General features: G+C 35.8%; 1 protein-coding gene and 1 long non-coding RNA gene across 6 annotated transcripts in view; one reads left to right on the top strand and one right to left on the bottom strand.

Moving 5' to 3' along the window:
• The window catches only part of MALRD1 (MAM and LDL receptor class A domain containing 1), a 732448-nt gene that overhangs the window by 194334 nt on the left and 524105 nt on the right, over positions 1-14009 (bottom strand). For all 5 annotated transcript variants that reach the window (XM_028826041.2, XM_077945484.1, XM_077945481.1 and 2 more), the window contains one exon: positions 13004-13205. In XM_028826041.2, the coding sequence (XP_028681874.2) occupies positions 13004-13205 (202 nt within the window). The remainder of the gene's footprint in view (positions 1-13003; positions 13206-14009) is intronic.
• LOC114669902 (uncharacterized) overlaps positions 8457-14009 on the top strand; it is a 55490-nt gene continuing 49937 nt past the window's right edge. The window contains exons 1-3 of the long non-coding RNA XR_003719186.2: positions 8457-8604; positions 8736-8831; positions 11363-11490. This is a non-coding gene — a long non-coding RNA (uncharacterized LOC114669902). The remainder of the gene's footprint in view (positions 8605-8735; positions 8832-11362; positions 11491-14009) is intronic.

The raw sequence follows: 14009 nt of genomic DNA, 5'->3' as shown, positions 1-14009 counted from the left end.
CCAACATCAATATTTGCCGGGATTTTAAATAATTCCTCCATATCCATAAATAGTGATACCACTGCAAATGACTGAAATTGCATACATGATGAATTTACTGCCTTCATATAACCCCCAATAATCTAAAACGTATGTAAAAGTGATAAAATATATTAAAAATATAAAAAGGAAGGGTGGTTGCTGGCCATTTTTTTTCCTGCCATGAGCCCTGGAACCCAGAGGGACCCCTGTGCATTACAGATTCATTCCTGTTTAATCATTTCCAGATGGTGCAATAGTTCCCAGTCTGACATATCTGTGTTAGCGTGGCCGCAATTATATGCAATGTTGGACGAGGTTGTGTACTTGGCCTAATTTAATGCTATTGCTCACTGATAGCTCTAGTCCATATTTACTGCACGTTTATTTAATAGCTAAAGCATTCCTCAAATCCTCAACTCTTGACTTCTAACTTTAGGCCCAGTATTATTAAATACTTTCCTTTTTTAATTCAACATTTACATTTCTTCCAGCACACATTTCCCAAAGGAAGAACTCTGCTCAAAAATGGTTCTCCAACGCCTTACAGGGTTAAGTCCACCATTTTTAGTTGGTATTCAACACACTGACATCTGATTCAGACTCACCTATGCTCACGTTCTTCTCCAGAAAACCCTAAAATTACAGAGGAAATAACGAATATTTCAGACTATAGGACATGCATTATATTCTTGGCTAGCTGGTGTAGGCTGAGAAAGAGAAAGTCATCATCGGTCCTATGTGTGGAAAGCTGTTATTTACAGAAATTATGAGCAGGTGCTTTGGCACCAATCAATAATCAGATCTTTCTCTTAGTATAAAAGGCTGAGAATGGAGAGTGAGAAGCCATCTCTCATCACACACCATAAATATATACAATAAAAAACTTCTAGGAGTTTTAGACAATCTATCGGTGAAGGAAGAATGCTAAATTTCATATGCACTTTGGGAACATCTGTTTTACCTGTCTTAGAAAGGTCAAATGGGAGACAAATCATTTGGTGAGACGGGCATTAGAGAAGACCACTCAAGAGTCAGGTATTATTCTACAGTTGTCTGTTATTCTACAGTTGTCTCTAATAGATACCTTCCAGGTGCAATATCTCAACCACTCTATGATGCAACCAAATAGAACAAGTGGCTGTGATACCATACCTTCCAGTTAACAGTGATCGGCACTAAAGACAAAGACAAATATAGCTATATTTAACTGAAGAGTAACTTTTGAGGAATGTGAATGAGCCCCTTAACCTAACATTTAAAGCACTACATATGACTACATCATTATTTTATAAAACACAGAGGTTGAGACTAATTTCTGCCTTCCTAATAGAAACAACTAAATGTTATTAGATTAAATTCTGTTGGGTTATCTTGTCCCATTATATAACACGCGTTCCCTGAGATTGTTGGTCAGAACAGGCTGACTCAAGTATGAAGATGTAAGCTAAAAGATGTATATGGAAACCCACAGGGTGCACATCTCACCAGCATGCATAACATGAGTTACAACACCATCAGAAGAAGAAGGAAGGACAAAACACAAGGTTTAGATATTTTGGTTCTTGGACTGGTCTTTAAATCGGTCAATCGTGTATTCTGTGAAAACAAAACAAAACAAAACAAAACAAAACAAAACACCCAGACATGAGCTTGTCACCTCTTTTTTGTTTTCTTTTTCTGTCCCCCCAGATGGAGTGCCGTGACATGATCTCAGCTCACTGTAACCTCCATCTCTCGGGTTCAAGCGATTCTTTTGCCTCAGCTTCCCAAGTAGCTGAGATTACAGGCATGTGCCTCCACATTAAGTTAATTTTTATATTTTTAATAGAGACAGGGCTTCACCATGTCAGCCAGGGTGGGCTCGAACACCTGACCTCAGGTGTTCCACCTGCCTCAGGCTTCCTAAGTGCTGGGATGACAGGCATGAGCCACTGCACCCGGAACTGGGTTATTTCTCTAATCCCATGTTTTCTATTTTGAGCAAATTTACAATGGTGAAAAATGAAGACTCATATGTGTATGCACAATCACTCTTTGTTGAACCATCAATCCCACCCAGGCCCCCATTTTCAGCTATTTCTACAAATAGCAACTGGTTCTTTCTGGGTAAAATAGTCTTACACATCAATAAGATGCTATTGCAAAAAAAAAAATAAAAATAAAAATAAAAAAAAGGCCATTCTGGGAAAGTCTCTTCTTTTTCTATCTGAAAAAAAAAAATTTTTTTTTCTTAAAACTTAGACTATTAAGTAAAACAACATTGCATTCTCCTATTTCTTAGACAACAAATTAACTTTTTTTTATAAAGTCTGGATGTTTTCCAGCAAACAACATATGTGTTCCAAGGAATCAGAAAAATCCTAATAAAAGTAGACTCTCTTAGCCCAAGAGAACAAAACAGGGCCAGATTGACCCTGGCTGTGAAAAGCCCACAGAATCTCTCTGACATGCTTGGCCTGGTAAAACATTTGGATGCTGAGCTTTTCTGAGTGAAAATAAGAGTCAGCAAAGGTTATAATTTCCAAAAGTGACCAGGAATTTAGGAATTGATGATTGTTTCCATATGGTTGTGAAATGACTAAGTTACCATGCTATGTTTTATTTTATATATATGTTATGCTGCATATATATTAATGCATATGTATTTATGTGACCAATATCATCGTTCACATAAAAGCCTTCATCTTTAAGACAGAGTGTTGGGACAGTGGTTTGTGTTTCATCTTTGAGTTCTGGATGAGACACTTGTGAAATTCAAGCTAATGGAATATGATTCACACTGAGCGTGATTTTTCCATGGTTGTCATTTAGAGTTCTTCCCCCTAATTCAACAAAATTCCTTCCAGCCTGATGAGCAGCAGGCAACCAAGTAAGAACCACCTCCTAGCATAACAGGCAGACTCCTCTAAAAGCTGTCAAGCAGGGAATCCAGGTTTTGCTCCCTTAAGCCTGCCTGGTATTAGCATTTAATGCCATTTTCTGGCTCTAGTGTTTTTGCCTTCAAATCTAATATCCCTTCCAGGAGCAAAAAGGAATTAACCCATCTTCTGACAAACAGTAAGGACTTCATGACCCACAATAATAGATTTAAAATCTAATAATATTCTATAATCCAATAAGTGAATCAGGATTGCCTGGTAATCATTTCCTTTCGGCTTTTATACATTTATCACTATTCATTTTAAAACAAGGCCTATGAATCACTAACTGAACCAAAATCATAAAAATGACACTCATATTAAAACAAAGTTTTAAATAATTCATCTACAATTGCTATATTATATACAATAGATACCTACTCTATGTTATATACCGACTTGAAATTTATTTTACATTTTCTCAATCCATTTTGAAGTTAACGATCACTCATTCTTGCTAAATCAAACTCACATACCAGGTCCTACTGTGGGGATGGGGTAGTGAGGAGGGATAGCATTAGGAGATATACCTAATGTAAATGACAAGTTAATGGGTGCAGCACACCAACATGGCACATGTATATATATGTAACAAACTTGCATGTTGTGTACATGTACCCTAGAACTTTAAGTATAATAAAAAATAAATAAATAAATAAAAGAGAAAAAAAATCTAAAGATGAGGAGAAAGTTATCCATAACCCTATCACCATATATCTATAAAAAAAAAGACAATGTGGATTTTTCAATGTGGAGAAACTAAAAATGACGGAGAACAAGCTACAGATATCAACAGTATCTTGTAAGATATACTATAGAAGAACTGCAAAGTTAAAGCTAAGACAATCTCAGAGCATGGGTTCCTGTGGGGAGGATTAAGGATAAGTTCATGAAGAAAGCAGCTTTTGTTCTGCCCCGAAATTGGAGGAGGATTTACACAAGAGGAGATAAAGGGTTGTGCTTTCTCAGCCAGAGAAGTGGTAGGACTAAAATCATGGAGATGAGGGGATATGGGTAATGACTTGAGAAAGACAAAGGATCCTGTTTAAAGGGATCATTTTATAGACAGAGACAGATAAGTCAGTAGGTGTACTAAAGAATAAGAAACTTATTTAGTAGGCAATTAACCACTAAGCATTCTTCTCCTCTTTACAAATTGCATGAATTTATGTATTTTGATTAATTTCCCTTCTATTTGTGTTCTATTATACAACATGAAAGTATACATAGAGGGTTTATTGTTGCTGGTTAATGTTATAATTTGGCACAAATGTTGCAGAATTTTCAAGCTTAACTCTGATAAAATGAGAATAAGAATGGCTATCATCCAGAGAGGCATGTTGTGCAAATTAAAGATGATAGAGTAACTTAATGTGACTTTGAAGTGTGGAAGTATGACTTGGGATTGGAAATGGTATGCTCCAACCAGCACTTTCAATTTTGGAGGAATGACATAGGGAGTATTTAAGATTATTCATAGTGATGGCAGAGGGGTACAATTCTTCAAGCAATTACTTAAAGGCAGTGGCATTAGCCAATCTTACCCTCAAACGTTGTCTCACTTACTTCCTGCTCATGTCCCTGGTTTGGATTTTTAACCTTACTTCTGAATTTTGGAGCAATCCAATATCCTTTCAGTAAACTCACTTTCTGCTTAAGTTAGCCCAAGCACAATTCTGTTGCTTGCAATAACATATTATTTTCTCTATTGTGGTAAGATAGGGGAGTGGTCTACCTTTCTGGAACTGACAACATAATTGGTACTAGAGGACTAATTTGGGAGTTGTATATGTGTGAATAAATTAGATACATCAGTTATGTGGTCGTTACAGAGAGTCTGATGAATAATCAGAAGGTCTCAAATGAGAACTTGGGCAGTAAAAAGAAACTGGGAGAAGAAAAGATGGCAACATTTATAGAACTTACTGACTGAGCTGTATTGAGAGTAAGGATATGGAGCAGTGGATAGTAACTGGTTTCAAAGTGGATATTTACAAAGGTATGCACAGGCACTGAAGACACTAATGGCATTTCCTTATCATTCATAACCAAGAGACTTCTGAGGCCTTCTTTATCAACTGAAACAAAAGGTACAAATATCCTTATTATGAAAACATTATTGCTCATTGGCAATAATATCTATTAATAATGCTGAGTAAATGGGCTACTTTATTTATTTATTTATTTATTTATTTATTTATTTATATTTTTTTGCCATGAACCATGGCCTTTGCTTTCATTCCCAGTGTCTAGCTGGGAGGGAAGTGGCGCTGTTGAATCTGGGGCTCACTCCTCTGACACTACTAGCATCCTGTAGCATGCTGCTTGTACTGGTTCACCAGATGATGCTGAGTATCTATTCCTAATATCACCTTCAGGAATGTCACATGAGCAGCCTGAAATCAACCATGCTGGGAGTATTTACACCAAATAGGCAAATGCTACAAACTGGGGCTTTGGTTAGCCCTGCTGGGTCTTGCTTATACCAATAGTTGCCCTCTGTATATGTGGGTTTTGCATCCCACGAATATTGCATTTTCCATCTGCATTTGGTTGAAAAAAACTCCACAAATAAGTGAACCTGGGCAATTCGAATCCATGTAGTTCAAGGGCAAACTGTACTTTAAACTTTCAGATATGCATCATTATAACAGTATTTTCTTAGATTGTAAACTCCTCGGGAGCTGTAGACATTGCTACATTCCTACCTGTCTTTCCAATCCAACTTGAGGGCAGCACATTGATTGTCAACTAGCATTGACTGTATGAATGGCAAACTTAAATTCAAAGACACATCCAGTAGTGAGAAGTCTTCTGCATCTAACTGCAACGACATTTCTACTTTTACCTCGCTCCTCTAACTCCCAGATCTCCTTTAATTCCCTCCTCATTCTCTCTGAATTCTCTACTCTCCCATGTCATGCTCTGTGCCTTCTTTCTGTTTCACTAATCCTCTCCTCCAAATCTAGTCTCATATAATCACAAAATGGCAGAGTTGGATGGGATTTAAGCAATCATCTATTTCATTTCCCCGATGACATAACATGGTATAGAGAGTTTAAATGATTTGTCCAAAATTGTACAAGTATCTAGTGGTTCAACCATGGTTTAGACCAAGCTCTCCATAATTTTATTCCAGCAGTCTTCTTTCCACCACTCAATACAACCACACAGAGCCTGCTGGACTATTCACAAAATTCATTCTCTCTCTCTCTCTCTCTCTTGTTCTTGATCTCTCTTTTCCCCAAACACAAAATTGAGACAACTTTGCAGGCTGAGGTCATTGGTGAGTATGAAGAGAGAGGTGCCACATAAATTCAACTAATGGTGACTTTTACTTAATTATCTCTTCATTCAACATATTTCTCTAGTCATACAACATACTCATTGAGTGCTTACTACATAACAGGAACTCATCCAGGCATATAGAATACACCATTGAACACAACTGACAAAGATCTCTGCCTTTAAATAATTTGTGCTTAAGAGATTACACCTGAAAATTCTAACTTGGACTTGCTAGTCCAGCCTAGAGATACGAAAGAAGAATGGGAGTCTCTATTCATTAATGAAGTGAGAGCTCTTATTTTTTCAGCAGTGAAACAGAATTTGAACTACTCCCCTTAACTTTATTATGAATTTTATTCTTTATTTTGTTTGGCACCTTGCTATTTGCCATTAACTAATATTTATCAAGTCAAGACAAAAAGGATGCCCTATGATGACATTTCTTTTCTTTAGAATCTCCATTCACTCTCTGAAGGTCTATTTTCTTTCAATTCAGTAACAACAAAACCTAGTCACTGGGGGAAGGGGAGAGAGTGCCCATAATGTTAATCTCCCAAACTGGAGTTTTCTCAGCGTTTGACCATATCATAGCACCTCTTGTTATTTACTGCCTTTATCTAAGGGAGTTTCAGATGCAGCATGTTTCAATGGGGAATATTAAGTGATATATTAGGTCACTTAAGAATGATTCGTAGGTTTTTCAAAATGATTCCTCATTTGCGTGAAGTGATTAATGCAACTCTTAGGAAAGGCATATTACTAAATCCTGACAATAATCATTTCATGGATGAGAAAAATCAGGTCCATTGAGTAGTAAGTTAGCATAATGAAGATTTTTTTTCTTTTTGTGGGGGAACGGGGTGGCTGAGCACGGGAGAAGTTTAATGATTATTCTGGGAAGAGAAAGAAAATGAGGCAGGGGGCGAATCTCTGCTTTTCCTGCCTAAAGTTGGATGAAATGTGCTTTGTTTCTCATTTCTCTGCTCCACTGGGCTTCCATGAGACCACTTCCTAGCTGTCTCTTCTGCCCAGGGCTGCTGCCGCCACCTGGTTCAGAGGAAGGGGCACCAGGGACTGGCTGAGCTGGGCAGGTGCCCTGATCCACCATGCTTGCCATGCAGAGCCATGCCAGCCTTGAGTCCCTCCTAGGAGAGGGCCATGGTGATGCGAGGCCAAGCCTTAATGGCTTCCAGGTCCAGGGAGGGTTTCCAACCACCTTGACCTGGGGCAGGATCCAGAAGGAAAATGTCCCATGGTCAAGGTTGTCTGCCCGCTGTACAGAATCTAGAGCTCATGGCTCAGTGGGGTCCCATCCCAGATAGCAAACAAGAGAGACAGAAAGCAAACAGGAAGCAGTGCATAATGAAGATTTGCCCCCAGTTCTTGACTATAAAGTAGGCTTCAATGCTCCCAGTTGTATTAGTTTCCTAGTCACAGTAACAAAGTAACACAAGGTAGATGGCTGAAAACACTAGACATTGATGCTTCCATAGTTGTGGAGACCAGAAGTCTGAATTCAAGGTGTTGCTAGGGTCCTGCTCTCTCTGCAGACTCTGGGGAGAAGCTGCTCCACTCCTTTCTCTTAGTATCTTTTTGGCTGACCATGCTGGACATTTCCTGGCTTGTAAATGAGTTACTCCAATCTCTGCCTCCTTCATCACATGGTATTCTCTGTGTGTTTTCTCCTCTTCTTCTAAGGACATTGGTCATATTGGATTAGGGTCTATCCTACTCCAAAATGCCCCTAATTCACTTCTTAATTACATCCACAAAGGCCATATTTCTAAATGAGGTCATATTCTGAGGTCTTGCAAAGAACATGAATTTTTGAGAAGATACTATTCTACCCAGTGTACCAGCCAACTTCTATATGGAAATAATCCACTTCCTAGCTATGGCGCAATCTCTATAGGGTTGTGTCTGTTGGTATTTGCCACCTTATTAAACTCCTGACAAAACGGCGCAGATATGCACAGTATTTTCAAGCCATTGTTATTTCAAATATTTTTACAACCTCACATTTAGTTTTAAAAGTATCCATGTCCTAACAGTGCTGTAAAATGTTTCTTCATCACAGAGACAGATGAGATCCTCCTTGTTTCAAATGATAGAAGTAAAACAGAAAACACATTTCTCTCTTGGAAACTCACATGGCTTAAGGAAAACAGATGCAATAAAAATAAACACACTCTTCTGCTGACTCAGAATTTCTGGAGATTTCCTATTTCGTCAAGTTTGTCTCGTTTACAAAATGTTGCCCTGGGAAACGTAAAGGAATTAAGGCAGGACAAAGAAGTAATAATGCAGAAGGTAAAGGTTGGTGGGGGATAGGACTGCTGTTTTTAGTGGAATCTTCTACATGGAAAGAAAACTGCAGGTAACTTGGGGTGACAAATGTTGTTCTATATTCCTTCCGATTATGGGAGTTTGTGGGGGTGATAAAAACAACAACAAAACACCTAATATGAGGTTGAAATGAAGTTGAGAGTTTGCTGTTTTCAATCGTAGGATGTTAATCTGGACCTGAGCAGAAAGCTGGCATGTTCAACATACAAATCTGGATGTCTTGTTATAAGATCCGAAGAAAGTTATCTGTTAATTCAGGTGCCTTGGTTCATTTGTGTCTTGTCTGTGTTTACTAAGGAAAGACAAACAAAGCTAGTAGTTTTAATGGTATAGACTTTTTCACATTTCCTAAGGGCTGAAGTATGAACACATAAATGGATACTGAAAAAAAAAATTAATTTCTGTTTCTTGCTTTATTCAGTAAACATTCATTGTGGTAGGTCTTGTACTATAAGAATTCTTGCATTTTTTAACAACTATATTTCACTGGTAAACTGCATCCTATTCTGGAGATTTTTAGCCTATAAAATAGAAACTTTAAAGAGGAATGTCTCAATTTGACCTATTTTAAATGTTATGTGAAAAAGAATGCTTCCTTTATCCAGCATTTCTGGGAAATGAAGTTTGCCTTGCTAAGTACTAACACTTAAAAGATAATTTTTGCCAAATGTCTCTGAGGCATATATATAATTGCTATTTTTGTTTCCTTCTTGAACATCTAAAACTTCTGTCTAACTTTGTTGGCTGTTATTTGGAAAGTTAAGGCAACTGGAAGAAAAACCGCTAAGGCAAAACTAATTCTAGATTAGTCATTCTTACACAGGATAAACTAATTCTAGATTAGTCATTCTTACACAGGATAAAGATTTGCTCCTGAACAGTGAAACATCAGATGCCTGAACTACTAGCAGAACAGCTCACCCGTAATGTTTATTCTGCCTGACGTTCCCTAACCTTGGCAAGTAAGAAGAGCTAATTATAATCTGTTCTCACATTTCTCAAAGAGTTTCACAGATAGGAGTTATTATTAACAGGAATAACTATTGGAAAAACACAGGACTCAAAGTAATAGAAATAAATCCATCTATGCAACAGTGCCCTATAATAATCTCAATAAATAACTTCATTTAGGGCAAGATTAAAACAATAATTAATCCAAAATATGTGGTTCTTAATTATATGTATCATGACATTATACTTTTACTTGATAAAGCAACATCATTATTTTTTTCCCAATTACAAACAACACAGTTCTAAGCAGACATTTTAAAACATGGAAGAAAAATACCATGAAGAAAAGAAAAATAATTCATATTTCTATTTTTCAGAGACAGATATTATATTTTGTATATCTTTCAGGATTTATAGATAGATACCTTTTTTGATGGATATCTTATTAAAATTGGTTTTACACTTTTATCATTTTTCTACACTTAACAATAGACTCTTGTATTATTTAGATCTTGCATTGGTTGTAACTTTCATATTCACCAATATATTATGCATATTGTCTATTATATGACACAGGTGTTCAGTGTCTAAATTATCTATTAGGCACCTTTCAAAATTTTCCACAATAGTGCCAAAAACCACAGGGAAGAGGACATTAGTAACAGCGCTAAAGGACCACATTCCTTTAAAGCTTTCTGTTTTCTCTTTGACATTCCACTATATAGTAGATTTGTGTTTACTTCAAATGTCACATAATAAATTATTTAACTTTTCTCCCAAAATTTTCAGATAAACCCAATGAATTACATCGGATTTATTTCGTGGTATTGCATACTCCCTAGGACATTGCTGTGGGCATCTGTACACCCCAGTTTTAGGAGTGCTGATTTAATTTATGATTTTCTAAAAGCAACTGCCTGAATCAATAATGAAGTCGTGCTGCAGAAGCTATGCCTTAAGATTTTGGATTTTGGAGGAGAGAATGGGGCTAGGGAGAGGTACTTTTATTACACAAAATGACAAAGTTCAAGGTTTAATGCCAAAGGTCACAGTGTTTTGTTTTTTTAAAAATAGTCCTTGACAGTAAAATCTGTTCTATAACATACTGGGAAAGATGAACCTTTATACTTTGGTGAATGTTAGGTTGTTGTTCACACAACCAGTTTTCACTGTCATTATGCTATTTAGAAAAACAGCAATTTCTTAGGCTACATTTCCTAGGCCCTATGTTAGAATCTGGAGATGAAATATAAGCTCTCAAGCTTCTCTTGCTCTTGAGGAGCTCAAAATTCATAAAATACATATAAATATGTATTATTCCATTATATACATATGGAATAACATATATAAGAAATATATGTAAATATATATTCCAGTATATATATAATATATATAATTATATAATGATGTATGTAGAATTATATATATGAACTGCATGTTAATATATATGTTACTAATGAATAATATAATAATGTAATTAGCAATATATATTATAATATATAATAATACATTTTATAATATATATACATATTATGGAATATATATATATACATATTATGGAATATATATATATATATAAAAGACAGAGCCAAGAATGAGTGGAAGAAGAGGTATTGAAGACATGAGCTACAGAAGACTTTTATGGAGCAATGGCTTAGAGAAGTTGAGAAAGCAAATGTTCTAAAAATATATATTCATGCTTGGGAAGATGAAGAATTTTTTTTTCCTGAGATAAATGGTGAAAAAAAGAGTTTGGAGGCAGATGCAGGCCCATTTAGGGGGTGAAAATGAGGAAATTAAAGGAATTTATCACAAAATGGCTTTACTTCTATTCAAAGGACACAAGAATACCAGCAGAGTGAAGAATGTGCCTGGGAGAAATGGGAGGATTTGAGGATTGCTGGAGAAAATGGGTGCCAGGAAATGAGAAACTCATGTGTCTGGGGCCCTAAAAGGCCTAGCTAAGGTAAGATACCAGCACATTTAGTGGTTCCAATCAGCATGACTAGCAACAGTTTTGGAAAATTCAGAGGTTATATGACCTCAACTGCAAAGACGATTAAAGCCATTATGGCAGAATATGGGATGAATAATTTATTCATATTATTATATGAATATAGATCTAGAATCTATTTACAATAATAGATTTACTTATTGTAAATAAATTATAATTTATTGTAAATAAGTTTATTTACCATAAAGCCATTATGGCAGAATATCAGCTGAATGATCTATTCATATTATTATATGAATGTGTATCTAGAATCTATTTACAGGAGTGTGCTGATAAATAAATGTATTAATATGTGCAAAATGCTTAGCAAATTGCCTGGCACATAGTATTCAAATTTGTGTGAAAAATTTAAGAAATAGGACATAACAGAATTCAAAATTCAGAATGTGAATGGATTTGGATAAGGTGTTAATCATTAAATCTATAATTATTGGGAGAAAAAGTAAGAGGCTGTTTATGGAATCCCAAAAACCAGGAGGCCTTGATGATCTAGAATATATTTTTCTTATTATTAATGTTACTAGAAAACAGCCTTCGGAGGAGTAATGAAGATGAGAAAGTGGTGATTATATGAGATTTTTAACCTTAAGATTTCAAAGGGGATGCTCAGGCCCTGAATGTAACTATGAGAGTGACTTATTGCAGAAGCAGGTTTGCACTACCTATTAGACTCAAAGAAGTTGATGTTTTAGATAGGGTGTCTCACCTGAAGTTGAAATTGCCCAGGATTTAGAATCCAGAGAAAAACTATGAGAAGAATAAAAATTCAGATGTGTGGCCTTAAAAGAAAAGAAACCTTTGAGTAGGAGTGTTAGGGGAAAAAAAAAAAAAACTTTAAAAGAGGCACTGAGTAGCTAGAAAGACAATGACCCTACTATTTAATATTTTAAATGGAAGACTCAGTAAGGGAACAAACAGCCCCACTTAGGGGCGAACGTCTTAAATAGCAGAAATTCAGATTTCATTTAAAGGGGTGACTTTTTAAGAAAAGGTGTTTAGAATATAACTTTTTTTTTCTTTTTGAAATAGAATGAGCCTTCTAGCTTGTACGGTAGAAATGGTTAGGAGAAGGAACGTGGCCTGGGGAAGGGGAAAGGTCAATACAGATGGAGAAAACAGTCTGGAAGATAACAGGTAGCCACGGGGGCCTTTGCCTTGTGCAGTTCTTGTGAACCTTTGGGAATAAGGAAAGCAGAAAATAAAGCTACATTCACCGAACAAAATTTCCTCAGGGTTTCTAAAACAACTTTAGTGCAAAGTTATTTCGTTGCCAACAAGACATGAAAATTTCATGGCAAAGTTCACGGGCAGATAAACTTTACTTCTTACTATATATGACTCTTTTCCATGTGTAACTAGAACTGGACCTGGAAATAAATGTAATTCCTCAGAAATCCCCAAACATTTAGTATATTTAGATACTAAAAATAAATACTTATTCCCATTTTCTGAAAGAATCACTTACCTCCAGTCACACACTCTGGGGTGAAAGAGATGTCATCAAGAGCAATAAAGATGTCCTCATTGCCATCCAAATCAGCTTCAAATGCCACCTTAAATGGACTGTTACTGGAGAGAGGCACATAGCCATATGTCCATCCCGTTCTTTTATTTCCAATCACTGACCACACCAGGATGTTTAGCCCCGTTTCTTCAATGGTATACACCTTTAAAAATCATTAAAAAACAACTTCTTATGATTGGATATTAGAAGTATCAGGACATCCAGATGACTGATGAAAGAATGAAATCTCTGGCTATGTAACAGCTCGATATATTGACTATTGTATTTTCTATCTGTAGAAATTGTGAGTTATAAAGTGAGTCAATGGATGTTATATTTTCCTTGGTTAGGAGGACCTTTGTTTGCTTCTGTCATCAACTTCTGTATGTCAAACTGGACATAATAAAAAAAAAACTGTAAGTGTCTTAAGCATTTAAAAAGCTGGAGGAGATATAAACACAATTTTTTTATTGTAAAGAACTTTGTCTGTGTTACACTAAGGTTCTGTAACTGCAGAAAAAGAGGACCCTCAAGATACATGAATATGATAATGAATATGAGATTACAGAAGTCATTTTAAAAACCACAGTAATGTGCAGAAAATATTTTAACATTTTGAAGATGGAAATCTTCCTGGATTAACTAGCATCGATATTCAGCACTTTTTTTTATAGTTCAGTGACTAACAAATGCAACAAACAAGAAATGAAAGAGAAATAGTTAGCTTTGAAACCAACAAACATGCTAGATTTAGTATTTTTGTTTATCAGCAGAAATAATTTAAAAAAATATGGCATTTTCTAGTGCTGTTTAAAACATCTTATAATTAATGAGGAAAAAGATAAGATTAAAGAAATATTTCTATATTCTCTTTTTGAACCTAAATTTTAAAGTTAGATACCAAAGTTATGTATAATTTGGTAATATAGTGATATTTATATATCATACCATATATAATTAGATACTT

The sequence above is a fragment of the Macaca mulatta genome, chromosome 9 (assembly GCF_049350105.2).
Source record: "Macaca mulatta isolate MMU2019108-1 chromosome 9, T2T-MMU8v2.0, whole genome shotgun sequence".
Lineage (NCBI taxonomy): Eukaryota > Metazoa > Chordata > Mammalia > Primates > Cercopithecidae > Macaca > Macaca mulatta.
Note: the sequence above shows the minus strand (reverse complement) of the source record. Positions and strands in the feature narration are given on the sequence as shown.